At 34.2% G+C, this 15,690-nt stretch overlaps 1 protein-coding gene across 16 annotated transcripts in view; it reads left to right on the forward strand.

The window, feature by feature from the left end:
* CFAP46 (cilia and flagella associated protein 46) overlaps positions 1 to 15,690 on the forward strand; it is a 72,026-nt gene that overhangs the window by 37,309 nt on the left and 19,027 nt on the right. For 12 of the 16 annotated variants that reach the window (XR_010081271.1, XR_010081270.1, XR_010081269.1 and 9 more), the window contains 15 exons: positions 1,196 to 1,419; positions 3,200 to 3,322; positions 3,710 to 3,877; positions 4,240 to 4,388; positions 5,827 to 5,925; positions 6,185 to 6,269; positions 7,465 to 7,611; positions 8,911 to 9,114; positions 10,038 to 10,144; positions 10,965 to 11,147; positions 11,963 to 12,098; positions 12,899 to 13,078; positions 13,516 to 13,704; positions 14,421 to 14,555; positions 15,435 to 15,614. Coding sequence is in view for 13 of the 16 variants with exons in the window: in XM_063405022.1 (XP_063261092.1) it covers positions 1,196 to 1,419; positions 3,200 to 3,322; positions 3,710 to 3,877; positions 4,240 to 4,388; positions 5,827 to 5,925; positions 6,185 to 6,269; positions 7,465 to 7,611; positions 8,911 to 9,114; positions 10,038 to 10,144; positions 10,965 to 11,147; positions 11,963 to 12,098; positions 12,899 to 13,078; positions 13,516 to 13,704; positions 14,421 to 14,555; positions 15,435 to 15,614 (2,309 nt within the window). In the remaining 3 variants the exon portion in view is untranslated. The remainder of the gene's footprint in view (positions 1 to 1,195; positions 1,420 to 3,199; positions 3,323 to 3,709; positions 3,878 to 4,239; positions 4,389 to 5,826; positions 5,926 to 6,184; positions 6,270 to 7,464; positions 7,612 to 8,910; positions 9,115 to 10,037; positions 10,145 to 10,964; positions 11,148 to 11,962; positions 12,099 to 12,898; positions 13,079 to 13,515; positions 13,705 to 14,420; positions 14,556 to 15,434; positions 15,615 to 15,690) is intronic. The other 4 variants (XM_063405019.1, XM_063405021.1, XM_063405018.1 and 1 more) reach the window with 4 other exon arrangements.

Genomic DNA, 15,690 nt, shown 5'->3' on the forward strand with positions numbered 1-15,690 from the left:
TCCTCAGCAGGAAACACAAGTGAGATTTTAAATTTACAGCTTAGTTATCAAAAAGAGGGGCACAAGCTTGCCTGTATTTTCTTGTGCATTTACCATTATTTATTCAAAGCAGGTTCAGTTTATCTGTGAATTCTGTGTTATGCTGTGAAGACCTACTCTCAGTCTTCTGTTATAGTAAGATATTGCTCCCCTCTGACACAGGGATTCCTGGGGTGTGAGGTGTTACCAGAAGGCAGTGCTGGACAGTTTGTTTCAAGTGAGTTCTGGTGGAGGGACAGGTGAAACTGAAGAAAATAGATGCTGTGCCAAGATTTGAGTACCTAAGTCCATTAGCCTTTCCTTGGCTTTATCTTAGCATTAGTTTTTCAAAAATGACTTTCAAAGGGATGTATGCCTTCAACTACTTCTGTAACTGCAAAAATTCTTTGCTCCTTTTCCACAAATATCCACTTGGTCTGGTATGACCTTAGTGATCTATTCTGATCGGATACCCCAGTATTCATTTGGGAGAAAAAGTGTCTGATTTCTAGACCCATACTGTCCTGTGTGACACTAATGAACATCTGCTCTGCTGTTCTTTTTTTGTGTGGATAGACAACATGGATCAGACAAGTTCATCTGGTGCTTTCCTTGAGACAGATAAATATGCAGTGTCTCCACTATCACACAGTTGATTAGTAACAATTGCAATATTCTGGTCATACTTTTCTATTTGTGTTTTTGTTGGGGTTTTTTTACAGTCCTGTGGTGATTTAAGTTTTGCATTAGGTCTGTAATGATCCTTACCCCGGTTTCACCTGTTTGCTTATGATTACTATCTTTGCACCACTTAAGTTCGAAGAAAATTTTTACAAACCTCTTAATGGAAACTCAGAGGATATAATAAGGGAAATTAGATTCAAATATAAAACAGCCTGAGTTGTAAGGAACCTCAAAAGATCATCTGGTCCAGCCTTTTGTGGTTTTCATTCCTGTATGGGGCTTACATCATTTATTATACAGAACTGTTACACTGTTGATTAAAAACATGGTACAAGTAGCATTGCATCATTTTAACAGGAACATCTTTAGTAGACAGATTTTCCTTTTTCTTTTGTTCCCCTAAATATTTTCATTTTCAATTCAGAAATTTTAACTTTTAAATACCTTTTTACAATGCTGTCACTGTGGGCATTTGTTTGCTTTTTTTTAACAGAAAACAACGCTACACCGAAATTGTTGCCTACAGAAAATGCTAAGATGGACAATGGAGGAAGTGGTACCATGCCCCAAATTAATTTGGAAGTTTTGAGTAATATTAAACAACTGGAAACTTTGTTTAGAGCACAGACATTAATGGCTTTATTTTCTGGTCACGGTTCTTCTTTTCATCAGCAGCACTGTTTGATGGCGTATGCCTGTATCGTCCGTATCTGGCAGGTGAGATCACATGAGATTATGTGTTGTGTTACTATAATGTGGCCAGTATATTTCACATTTCCTTGTGTAATTATTGGTAGCAGCTATTCATTTGGTCTTTAACTTTGTCCTTAGAGTTTTCTGTTTAATGGTGCAGTTAATGCATTTTCTCAGGGTTAAGAATGAAACAAGAAAATTGTTTCTCTCATGAAAATAAAGAGCAACTACAGATAAAAGCAGTGGGTCATTGTTTCTCTGGAGTCCATTCATATGTTTTGTGCAATAGGTTCTCAAATTTTGTATTTTTTGTTTGTTAAGGGATCTCGGTAGTGGCAGAATACATACTGAAGACATTTCTGGCAGTTCTGAAGAATGGTGGTTTCAGGTGGACCTTCATGAAATTGAATCAAAAGGGCTGTCATTTGACTGAAAGGAATTGTAGAGGCTGGCCGTGTTCACTGATTGATTTCTCTAATTACTTTTTCATAGTTAGAGCATTTCAAATCAATCAAATCTACTTCATTTCTCATAGATACACCCAACAGAAATGGCTATTCAATGATCATAGGAAAACAGTTATATGTTAAATAAAGTAAATATTTGAAGGGACTAAATTTGTAGTTGATAATAGTAATGCAACAAATCATTATAGGAACAGTCTCAGTTTGGGCTTACCAACTAGATTCATAAGCTATAGCTTGTGTATAGTTTTATTCCCATTAGAAGTAAAAGCCTGCAATTTGTTACCACTTAATTGTGGTAATTATGAGCAAGAATTCATTGTGAAATCAGTTTAACATGTGATGTGAGACAAGAATTTGCAAAATAAAAAATAGAATATTGATATTTTCAGATTTATACAAGCATAACTTTTAATATCTAACACTTGACTGTGTGTTTTACTAGGGAAAAAACTACCTGAAGACAGTACTACTGTTTGAGTAAGCTATTAAAACTAAGAGCTGATGCTACTGTCAGTGCCAGTTGCAGGATAATGATAATAATTCTAAGAATCATATTTACAGCTGAACAGTATTGTCAGAAAAGGAATAAACATGTAGTGTTAAAGGAATTAAAGAACTACAGGACACCTTGTTTTGGCTTGCAAAGTAAAGCAGACCTGACTGCAGACCTTCAGTTCAAAGCAGGCTCTTTAGTGTTAGGACTCCATGAATAACTCAGTAGCAGATCTAAAAACATTATCAGAAAAGATCAGCTGCCTCTGACTTTTTAGAAGATGTATTACTTTTAATTTGAAAATTACTTTTGTTATGTACTTGCTTGTACAGAGAATGTTTCAGTTAATTCTTTTGTATGCTTAAATATTTAGAAATCTGTTTTATATAATATTCAGCAGTAGCGTTGTAAAAGACTGACCCAGAAAGAGGAAAGAGTGACTCTGCTGTCTTGCAGATTACTTCTTCATAAAATTCATCCCTTGTAGAAAATGAAGTGAGTTAGACTAGAGGCTTGAAGAAAAAAAAAAATTGATTGGCAACCACATAGGTTAAAAGAGGTAACAGAAGTATTTATGGCAGGGATGATCTTGTCTTTTGACAGCTCTGCTGCTTAATTGCATTGCCATGATTGTCCTAAATGCTTGTACAAAAACCGCAAGCATCCAGGAGTCTCTGCAATTGTTATTTTTCTGAAGAAAACTATTACACAAGCAGAATATATGTGACAATTGTTAATAGCTATAGATAGTGACTTGCAGTTGATAATAACTATTACTAGAAACTGAGATTATTAATAATATTGCAAATTGAAAATAATTAATTGTAGTTATTTGATTGTCTAGGTGTCATTGTCAGCATCAGGGATTGTTACAAAAACATTCTCAACAAGTTCACAACCTACAATTCCTCAGAAAGTGCAGTCAAAAGCTCCTAAAATAGACAAGGACAAAAAGAAAGAGAAACAAGTAAGACCTACTTTTCTGTGGAATTAAAACAACCCTCTTTGTCTAAGAGACGTTTCCTTGGGCGCATTTGATAAATAGTTCAGATTCTTTCCTGTACTGACTCTCATAACCTGGGAGCAATTTCTCTGTGAATCTGTGGATCATACCTTCACTCTTGATCACATGGTCTTGACAGATCATGGATTTACAAATACTTTTTCTGTCATTTGTTGCTTTGGGCAAGATAGTGCTGTATCGTAAAACCCACAGTCTAGAGATCCAAAAAACACCCCAAATCTGAGAAAACTTCGAAGGATATTAAGGAAATGTGTTCATTTTTTTAGCTGAATATTTAATACCAATAGGATTGTTAATTTGATCTCATAAGTATTATTGTTTTTATTATAGGTTGAAGTTTCTGTTGCAATGGAGAAGCCTAAAGGGAAAGAATCAGTTGATACCTTACCAGAAAGTGTGGAAGAATGGGCCCAGTATGACTGTCCCAATGAAATCAGAGATACTTTTAAACAGAAAACAAATAGTTATGGTATTAACTGGGATAATTTCCCAAAACCTGTAAGTATGCTCCTCAAAATTCTAGAGCGTTTACTATTTAGGAGAAAATCAGTACCAGAAAATGGTTGTATTTTAGTTTTACTGTCTGTGTATTTTCAGACAACTGTCACAAATACTTTTGTATTGTAGTATTCATTAATACTTCAAGAGGTGTTAGCCTGTCCTCTGCATGCTGAAATGAAGTTAACTTAGAGAAGACATTTACCAGCTTTCTGTGTACCTTGCTGCTTTTTCAGCTAGAAAATTTCTTTGTGTCTTTTTTGAGGTTTATTTTGGAGCTGAAGATGTAATCATTAACTTAAAATTTATTTTCTACAAAATTAATGTTTATACTGACTGAATTTTAAAAAAAATCTTTTCAGACTTGCACTTTGTATTTTATGGACCTTTTATCTAAAGAACTACAGAAAATTTTTTGCCCCCACTTGAGTCTTCCAATCTTTCAGCTAGCTGAAGTTATTGCTAGTGAAGTTCTGGAATGTAGAAGTCTGTCTGATCTCTATCACCTTCGGTTTGTATCCTTTATTTATTTAAAATAAAAGAGAAACTGAATAGAGTGGATCATCCATTAATATTTCACTAATTAGTAACAAGAATTTTTGTGACTTACTGTTTTATATTTATAATGGCTTTTTATTTTCCTTTCTTTTTTATGCATTTTAATAGCATTTTGACAAATAGATTTGTGGAATAAAAGCCACTAAGTTTATTTGTTACTAAACACGATCTTCCACGTGTGAGCATGTGAGATTATGAAGACAGGCCACTTTTGTATAAAAAACTTTTGAAATGCCTTACTGTCATCTCACTGAAAAAAGCAAGGTCAAAAAAAGTTTCTATGAAAGTCTTGTCTATTAAGTATTCAAAAGAAGAATCCTTATTTGCATCAAAAATATATTCTCCACCTTAAGGGCACAAAATAGTTGCCCTGGTAAGTGCATTTTTAGAGAGATTGGTCTTTGTGCCCAAAATTATGTCATTTTTTATGGATGATAACCCCTAAAGTTTCAATTTTAAAGTATTTATTATGCATGCAATTTATTATACATGCAAGAAAATTTGTGCTGTTCTAGTTAAAGCATTTTATCATGCTTTTTTGATAGGTATTAAATAATGTTTGCTTAATAAGTAACAGTAATAAGCAATAATTGTTTGCTTATTCTCTGATAGTTCATGAAATACCACATAATGAAGCTTAAAGATGCCTGAAACTGATCCCACTGAGCAGAATAGATATTCATGTATGCAAATATATGTTTTTCTCTGCCATTTGATTATTGAGTTGCTTTCTTAGGAGACTAAAATGGACTTTCTGGTAGGAAATTATTTTCAGTCAAGATTTGCCAGACAATTTTTTTTTGTTAATTCCGCAACACTTGTGTTTATTTCATGGTATTTTGTATATATCTATGACCTGATGTCTATATATAGATAGATGTGTAAGAGTATGTTAGTCTTTACTCAGGACAGAAAAATAGGTTAGCACTTATGCATAGAGGGGCAGAGGGATGGTGGTTGCATGCTATAGTGAGACCATATAAATATTTTCATACTTTTAGTACATAATTTTTGCCATTAAGTTGGAGCAATACAGGTTTGATGGACAAGACTGGGGCTACTGGTGGATGTCCCATCCCTGGAAGTGTGCAAGGTCAGATTGGATGGACTTTGGAGCAACCTGGTCCTGTGAAAGATGCCCTTGCCCATACATTTAGATATCTTTAGAAGTTCTTTCCAGCCCAAAACATTCTTTGATTCTGTGACCTCTATCAATGGATAATTTCCCCTGTTTTTATTTACAATCTTTGTTATTGCCAGTATCAATCAAGACACGAGAAGGCAGGACTGACGAATGTGGAGTATATGCTATGTATATATAATGTGCTTATATGAAGCAACATATGAAGGATTCGGATTGTTTCTTAAACCTTTTTTCTTTATATTTGTAGACTTGCCCTGGTATGCTCAGATTTAAAACTGAGTCAGGCATCTGTGTATCATGAGAAAGCTGCTGGAGAAGTATACATCAGTGAATTTGAACAAGCAATGTATGTTTTCACTGCTGAGGTGGTATTTATTTGGGACTGCTTTCCCTACAGTTGATAAGTGTTGTTGGGGGGAAATAGTAAAAAACATGATCTCAGAACACATCTTTGGTATACTAGCTATGCCCTAAAATTCTGTGCATGTTTGGTTAGTGTCTGTCTACAGAGTAGTGTATGGTTAAGATTCCTAATACACTAATACTTCATTATGAAACGCTTTTTGAAATGTACTTGAGTTTACTTTTTCTTTCTTGTGATTTAGGTGTAGGCAAGAGATTGCACTGAAAAAAGAAAAAACTGTATGCATGAAGACAGAAGAAAGAAAAATACCTTTTGAAAATTCTCAGGTTAGTGGTAGTAGGAATGCGAATATCCTTACTTCAAGTGAAAAGGTTTTTATTTCTACTTCAGTTTCTGTACTAAATTACCCTTCCTTTTTTAAAAATACACTTGCTAGTTAGTTTTTAGATAATATATGAGAAATACATGAACACAAAAATCATTAAAATTCCATGCCACCAAAATTCTGCTAGCAATCATGTGAAGCTGAGCTGGGTTTATCTGGCATATTATTTATATCGAGGAAGAAAAAGATTGGAATCTTTAATCATACAAAGTAAAACTACTTTCCTACAAATGGATTTGGGGACTAATGCAAATAGATTGAAAAGACTGTGAAGCTAAAAAGATACTGTATTCACTCTTGGTCTCGTTTTTTCCCCTTCCCCTTCCCCTTCCCCTTCCCCTTCCCCTTCCCCTTCCCCTTCCCCTTCCCCTTCCCCTTCCCCTTCCCCTTCCCCTTCCCCTTCCCCTTCCCCTTCCCCTTCCCCTTCCCCTTCCCCTTCCCCTTCCCCTTCCCCTTCCCCTTCCCCTTTCCCTTCCCCTTCCCCTTCCCCTTCCCCTTCCCCTTCCCCTTCCCCTTCCCCTTCCCCTTCCCCTTCCCCTTCCCCTTCCCCTTCCCCTTCTCTCTCCATTATATTAGCATGTACTGTTTTGCTTCATCTTACATATTGTTTTAAAGACATGCAAATTTTTCAGTTCTGTCTTTACTGTCTCTTCTTTAGGAAGATAATTGCCTTACTGGTTTCTTTAATGCTTACCTCCACTTTGCTCTTCCTTATGGCAATGCTGGCTAGGTTGTCATTATACCATTTTGCTCTCTTTGTATATTTTTTCCATACTTGTGCATGTAACATACCTTGTTTTTCTAATTACTGATTCCTCTCAAGTCACCTCTTTTAGCTCTTGTAAATAGTATTCCTCTTTGAGTTTTACTTATTACCAAAAATCAACTTTGTGACAGAAGCGTATCTGAAGTAATTAATCTGTCATACAGTTAGTTTAAATAGTATGTACTTATTAGTTCAATGGCTTTTGAAGATTGTAAAATCCAGATCTCATAAACTACTTATGTTCTTGAAATATAATGTTAAATTTTGAAGTTAGAAAATACAGCCAAAGTGTGGGATTAATAACAACTTGTACTCTGCCTAGTTTGTTTAGAAATTTATTAAAATGTAATACTTCTTTAATTTTTTTCAGGGTTTTGAGGCAAATGCAGTAACAGGAAAAGGACTGAGTGCACTTTCTTTCCCTCACTTGTGGATTGAAAAAGCTGAAGTACTAATTCAGCTAGGCTTGTATCAACCAGCAAGGCTTCTGCTTTCAGAGGCACATGCTGCAACTCAGGTACAATACAAATTAAATAGAAACACTAATAACAAGTGTAGGGAAAATGTTAATTTTTATGAATTTAATAATTTCCTCAGAATAATAATAATCAAACTCCAAAACCAAGCCTTCTCCCACCACCCCAAACCAATTTCTTATTAAGTTTCAACATATATAATATGTATATTTAAATATATGGCCTTTCAGTCCAGCTTTATGGGAGTTGTCTGAACATTATATGAATTCCTGAAGTAGTGTCAGCATCTCTGTCTACTTTTCGATGGCCTTGGAAGATACAGGTATATTTCAACCTTGTTTGTTTAAATAGCTGGGAAACATTCAAGGTTTGTTAGGAATAGAGAGAGAAAAAGCATTTAGCTCTGTCCTCTCAATATTTTGATCATTTGAAAGTCTGGTTAATTCATTTGAAGCCTCATTATGGATTTACTGTAATATTTTGATAAAATTGAAATTATTTCCTAGAATTTTGGCAGATCTGAAATAGGTGTCCATATGTTCCACCAAACAGATCTGCATCATCTCATTTTTATGAAGGATTGTACATTACAGATCTTTTCCCTATATCTAACATTTTCCACTGAAGCCCTGTTCTTCATTATAAAAGATACTGAAATATAATTACTGCAGTAAAACCTTTACTTTAAAAAAATGTAGTTGATATCCTGTTATTTTGTATCATAATTTTTCTTACATAAGGAAAAACTGCCTATGTAAATTTAATGTAATCATGAATACTTCAAATAATAATATATGAATGATATTCATGGATAATACATGCCCCTTTATTAAGTATTAATTAGGCATCATATCTTGAGGGAAGTTGAAAATATATTAGAGAGGACAGTAATTTTAATTATGTAATTCACCAATAGTATCCTGTATGTCTCTATGCTAGTGTACAAATACTAAACAATATTTGTCCCTTACACAGGACCAGTTTTATAGCTTATAACTAGTATGAAGCGGTGTTTGGAGTTCACTAGATTCCTAATGTATCTGTACAGTTCACCAAAAAAATCTTTTGTCACCCCTTGTCTTCATCAGATGCTGACAAACACTAGCAGAAGTATACATACTAAATAATAGCAGAAAAATAGCTTACTGGACTGGTGAGATAGAGGAACAGAAAGAAATATGAAGTAGATGTACTATAAGGAATAACTAAGAAATTCAGCAGTTACTTGGGAAAATAGCATTTGCTTTTTGTTTCTGTAAGGTTAGTCTAAATTATGGACAGACAAATATGAATAGCAGTGGTGGATTTTTGGTGTATAGATCACGTCTCTTTCTTTCTAGGAGCTGAGGGCCCTATCATCTGATATGTCAAGGTGCTTGTACTTACTTGGTGTGTTGGCTAACCTGGAAAGAAACCACAGACAAGCTAAAGCACTCCTGGAGAGAGCACAGCGTCTGGGAGGAAATGAGCAGTTTTGGTATAACAGCACTCTCAGTCTAACAGAAGCAATCCTAGAGGAAGGGGGGGAAGGAAAACTGAGCATGGTAAGGCAATTTTTTGGGTTTGGTGGTTGTGGTTTGGGGTTTTTTTCTGCAGTGGTCTCTCTCTGTGAAATATTATAGCCTTTACATTTCAATAAAAGCAAAATTTGGTGTTAAATGCAGTTAATGTTGTTTTCTCTGAGCATTTAACAGACATTAATTACAGATTCCAATCAGATGCAGGCTACTAGGAATGAGATTATACCCACCGAAGTTTAGGATGTTTCTATGATAAGATGTATATTCTTCTACTGGATTAAAACCACTTACAATCTAATACGTATGACTAAATCCCAGAGATCTGATTCTCTTGATTAGAATTCTTTTGTATTCAGACAGTTCTATTTACACTGGTGTGTTTAATTTTCATATTCAATAAAAATCATATTTTTCAGTATTATTTTCTATTATGCTTTTCCTTCCCAAGTATTTCAAATAGTTCTACAAATATTATTTCTAGATTCTGGAAGATACTTCTATAACACTTTTTTTTTTTTTTACTAAAACCATATAACATCAAAATACCATTTACTGTTTGACCCTTAACTTTTATGAGTTTAAGAATAAATAAAATGTTACGTCTGTGATGATCTAACCTGCCTTGATAAACTGTGCAAGGCTGTGCCATGTAGAGGGATTATTTGAATTTGACTAAACTCATATTTACTGTCTTTTGCTATGTACCTCCAAGATGAATCTGGCTTCATCTTCTCTCCTTGTATGTGTGTGCACCATTCATGTAATCATCAAAGTATCTAAGTATGATCATAGCTCAAACTTTCTAGGCTTACTTACAGTTATCAAGAGCCAGCCATCTTGGGGATAATTAACATGTTCTGTACAAAATTTACGTTTTCTAAATGAATGTTTATTGTTATCCATAGACACTTAAAATAGAATTATGAAAATTCTGGTATTACCTGCAGGCTTCTGAGATACTGGAACATACTATAAATGTGTTTCGATCTACTTTACTGAGGAGGCCCGGCAGGCAATCAGAATTGGGTTTTATGATTGCATCCCTTGAAGCCAGGTAAGCTGTCTTTTCTCTAAAATGTGCCCAGCTTCTAATATGCAGCTACATTGCAAATACATGTAATTTTACAATGCTGTCTTATTTTAGTGCGGCAAATTCTGTGGATTTGCAAGTATTTTTGTTCTAAGTCATTTATGTGGTGGTTTGTTTTTTTTAATTGAGTTTTGTTTCCAAATTTCTGTATTTCCTTCCCAAATGCTTGCACATAGCCCTGTTGCCTGGTATGTTGGTAAACTAGATACCACAACCTATTGTGCATAGCTTGCAGTGTAGGTTACATGAAGTGTATATTGTGTCTGCCTATGCAGAAGTATCTGGTTGAACACTTCTACAACACTTCTGCAGTCTACAGTATTGACTTACCTCCGATCTCACCATGAACCAAGAAACCTGTTCATGGTGAAACTAAACAATGATTTCGGTTCCACAGAAATCCAAGCACAGAGACCTTAAAATGTGTTGGTAAAGGGTGAAAAGTTTACAACAACAACACTTGCACTCCTGACTCTTTCCTTAAATGGGAAGCTTTTCAATTAGAAAAGGAAGGGTATTATCAGTCTTCTCAGTTCATCTGTATTTGGAAGACTGATTAGGCCTAGTAAGATGGAATAATTAGATATATGGAACAAGTGACAACTCTAATCTCAAAACATAATATTTGTTTTTTTCAGAATTACTGTAATTTCTAAAACACACATTTATGATGCTTTTTCTTAGATTTCTTAGAATTGAAAGGAAAGCAGAGAGAAATGTGTCTGTTCTCAAAAATAAGCCTGTGCTTTCTGACTGCTGTCTTGTATTTCATTTTTATTTCTAGAAAAACACTGATTCAGATACATTTTGCTCAGGATCACATGACAGTTAATGGCAATTCTGCTCAGTTGGCAAACATTCTACAGGAATCCTACAATAAATTAGTTCAAGTTGAGAAGGACTTTTTTCATCATGGACATAAAAACTACAGTGCCGAAATACTGCTGGAATGTGCAAATATTTGTAGGTAATACCATACCTCTATATGTCTCTTGAAATTTCTTTTTAAGGTTGAACTAATCCATGAAGTGTATTGTTTACTTTTTGTGGTCTGATTAAGATGGAGAAGAGCAGATAACACTGTTAGGTTTTATATATTGCTGTTAGATGTCTGTTTGCATTCCTCATGTGTTCTGTGTTCAAAAAAGTACTGTAAGAATCGAGAATTGTTTTCATTGAAAGCAGAGTTCTCTTTTGTTCTGTGTCGAGGTCAAAAGAAACTGTCAGGGTCTCTTAAGTCAACTTTTTGACTTTCCATTTGTGGATGTATTCTAGCAGCCACACCAATCTTTGTCCAGTATTTACAGTCTTTTACAATTCTTACTGTTGAAATGTTTCTCTAGAAACTGCTGCAACAGTAAAAGTGCAAAACATGGTATGCTTGGCATCCCAGCTGTTTGCAAGATACCCCTTAAAACAACTGAGATATTTTTTGTACCTGGTATTCTGCCACTGCGCTCCTGCTAAATGCATACTCTCGAATATGATCTACCTTTCTTCTCTTTGAGTCTTGGCATCTTCTTGCATTGCTGCAGTACAGTTCTGAGAATATGACATTGGAAAAATAACTTGTAAGAGTTCACTTCTCCTATTTGTACATTTCAAAAACACATATACAAATGTAATCTTTTTAATCTATAATCTATTAATTAATAAATTCATTATTATGTATATGTTATTATATACATTTTATATATGTTCAACAGTGTTGGTACCATAAAAGTAAGTACGTTCTTATGTAGGTTCTTTTGAGTTCATGGTGTTGTTTTGGTTTTTTTTCAGGGTGATTGCCAAGCAGGAAATGAACAAAAAAGACAAACACAGTCACTACCTAGATGCTTATAACTTAGCTTGGAGAGCAGTATCCAAAACAGAGGAAGTACTTCATAATGTTTGTAGTTTATTTGCATTTAATGAGGTATTGACTTTTTTTTCCCCTAAATTGTGGAAAGGAAACCCAGTTTAGTTGTAATATTCACTCATTCTTGGTTTATCTCATTTGGGGCTTCCAGGAATTGTCTTCTTGTAATGATAAACATTCTTTGTATATAGAAGGAAATATTGCATGCCAGAAGAATTTACAGTTGAAGAAGGGATGAAGAGAGGATTTGTTTGGTCTTTGTCAAGTTTGTTTGATTCTGACATTTATTTAATAGCTACAAAAGAAAAAAGTATAAACTTGGAGATATTTTTGATTCTCTAAATATCTTGAAAGTTTAAAGTTCTTCAGATTTGCTCATATATCTCCACACAGACAGAAAAATGTATTTTTTAAAAATGTAATACATATATATTCACATACAAATACATAATTCTAATCAGGATAAGCAAAAAGTCCTCATGAAACATTATTATAAATAAAAAATATCTGTCTTCAAAATTATGTATTTTGAGTAATGAAAGCCTGCAGCCTACTTTGCTAGTATGTATGTAGCATTATTAGATATTATATTTGTACCAGGTACATAAAATGGGAAAAGCAAAAACCCAGCTGCTCTTATTCTATGGAGCTACTTTAATTGCCTTGTAATATACTTGACATTGAAATTTTTCTTTTAAATTGGTTAAATATCTTCATTGCAATATTTCTGATCTATCAAGGAGGTAATGATAAAATGTTTGTTGCTTTGGTTAAAAGAAATACTACATTCTAACTTCTTATCATATACATTTACAAAAATACTTGAAATTAAAATTCTGCTTTCTTTTGTATTTTAGAGTAAAAATGTTAGTATCCCATTAATGAGAGAACTAGCTCTTAGAAAAATAAATCTTGTAGAAATTCTTTTGGATATTTTTCATCTTGCCATTACTGAGCAAAAGCCTAAAACTGTGGGAGAAGCATCATTTCATGAATTTGTGGAGGAATTCATCATGGAAGATGATGCAATAGAGCAGGTAATACAAAATATTTAGTCCTATGATTTGTGTAAAAGGTATAACAAGGTTTTCCATAGCACAACTCCTTCCACTGCTGAGGAGATGGGTTCCTAGATCAGTCATGTAGGTTTGCAGCAACGGAGGTTGAAGTGTGTGGTTTTAGTCTTGGGGATGGTTTACTGGCCACCCTCCCCTTATCCCGTGTTTTCCTCGGCACTGGTTGAACTTTGCTTATGGATTATGTTGAATATGGATTACACTGAACTTTTTTTTCTACATCAGTTGTTAATGATTTTGTATAACTATTAAAGACAACTCGTTTGTAGTTGAAAGTGTAATCACATTTAACATCTGTATTTGTATGTGAATATATATGTGTTACAGTTTTTAAAAATACATTTTTCTGTCTGCATGGGGATATATGAACGAATAAATATAAATATGTATTTTACCAGGATTGGAAGTATATGAAACGTGCCACGGCTCATATTACACTGACTCAGTTAGCAAACATACGGAACCTTTGTAAAGGCTGCCCCGACATCAAATCCAAATGCCTGTATCTAACTGGAAAAACCCTTCATTTACTGGCAATTAATGTAGATCCTGTATGTTCAGAGATTTACTGGAAGCCAAATATTATGGTATGCATTCTTTTCTTCACTTAAATTTATTTTTCTGTGTAAAGTTTATCTGCTCTAATGTTTTTTCTATATACATTTGTATAAAAGCTGCTCTTTATGTAGAGCTAGGTTTTATATACTTCATGCAAGCCGTAATAAAAATGGATGGCAAAATGAGTAATTTCAAAAACATGCTTCTGCCTACATGCTGTTGTCCTACAGATAATTTTTGATTTGTTTGTGAGCTTTACTAATTATAATATTTTCAAGAGAGAGAGAAAAATTCCTTGAATGCCTTAAAGGGTGAGCGAGGTATGGTCTCTGAATCCGTGAGATCAAGAAGTATTGATTTGAAGGTTAAAAGCTTGGGTTTGTAAGTTCCTTTTGTGTTGTAGTAAGAACCCCATGTGAAAAAAGAAGAGTTGATGGAGGCATTATGAGGTCAGTGATGAATTAAAATTTTCAGAAGAAATGAGTGGAGGACAGGACAAATATGAGAAAGTCAAGACTCCTAGAGGTTGTATGGAGAGTGTTTTTAGTTTATGTTGGTCATGTTGCTGTCATAAAACACAAAGAAATTTTCATGGTATTACTAAATCTCTCACCATGAAGGAATTAAGGTAGTGATTTCTTTTAAGATTAATTCAGTTTTCAAATAAACTTTCACAAAAGAAATGAAGCCTGCCTTACTTAATGGAGTGATTAATTGTTCCTCTTATTTATACTGTGATGGATAGGAAGATGCTAAATCAGACATCAGAAAATCTTCGCTGACTTCAGCAGAATGCAGTGAACAGGACACGACAGAGAGCGATTCATTGACTAATAAATGGCATAATGATTACAACAGGAGAAAAATACAGGAATTAAAGGTATATTTTATTACTTTATGAGCTTGCATTAGAATTTGAATGCTTTCTTTTTATGGAATAATAGTCATCAGTTCTGATTAAACTGATAATGGGAATGTTGTAACAAAAACTTGATCTTAAAAAAGATAAAAATCTACAAAACACCTTACAACAAGCAGCTTTCCATCACTCTCTGCTGTGTAGCTCTGTCCTGCTCCTCAGTAGATTGTGTGGAAACTCCTGAATGAGCCTACCCAGTTGCTCCCAGAAAGAAATAATTCTCCTTCAGTGGTTTCCCACTGATTGAGCATGTAGCAACCAGGACTAGATGAGCAGGCAGTTTCTTTCTGCCTCACAGATTTTTTAAGGGAGCATAACATTTTGCAGACTGGGAACAAAGAAAGAAATTACTTCTATCACAAAACATTTGTGAAATTTAGTGTTAATTACTGCAGTTGAAAGCACACGGGGAATTGTGAACATACAGTTTGTGTTGGTAGTAAAATCAATAAATTACCTGAGGTAAGAGATTTGGGGTTAATTTAGACTAAATATGGTTAACTGTCCACAGAAACGATTGTTTTGATCCTTGATTCTGAACTGCACATATTGCCTGGAATTTAAAGTCTGTTCTGCCAAGTATACATTTTATATGAAAAGAAATTTCTGTGTTAGACCAAATATTTTTTAATGTTGCATAATAGGTGCCGGTGTCTGCTAAAAATTAATCAGCATTTGCATATTTTCATCCTACATTAAGTGCCTTAAAAAGAACATGCATTAAAATTACTCATTTAAAAGCAATATTTATCTTCTCTATTGTGCTGTAATTGGTGTATGTATAACAAATACTTAATATTAGCCAATTTTAATATAAAGCTTTGGTTTTTTATCATCTAGACACAACAAAGGATGGCTCAGAAGTATCTTTCTCAATCCAGTGAGGCTTTGCTACAGTCTATGGCTATTGCATTCACTCATAATGTTACTGAGGTACTGGCTCTTGCTAGTTTGGAAATGGCTGAATGCTTTCAACAGTTGGATCCAATTTCAACTAGTCAGTTTTTGGCACTTCATCAGGTAAGGCAACTAATGTTTGTGCTGCTTTTCAATGGGAGGATGTTTGAAGTTGCATAAACTAAACTGTATTAGTATA

The sequence above is a fragment of the Prinia subflava genome, chromosome 9 (assembly GCF_021018805.1).
Source record: "Prinia subflava isolate CZ2003 ecotype Zambia chromosome 9, Cam_Psub_1.2, whole genome shotgun sequence".
Classification (NCBI taxonomy): Eukaryota; Metazoa; Chordata; class Aves; order Passeriformes; family Cisticolidae; genus Prinia; species Prinia subflava.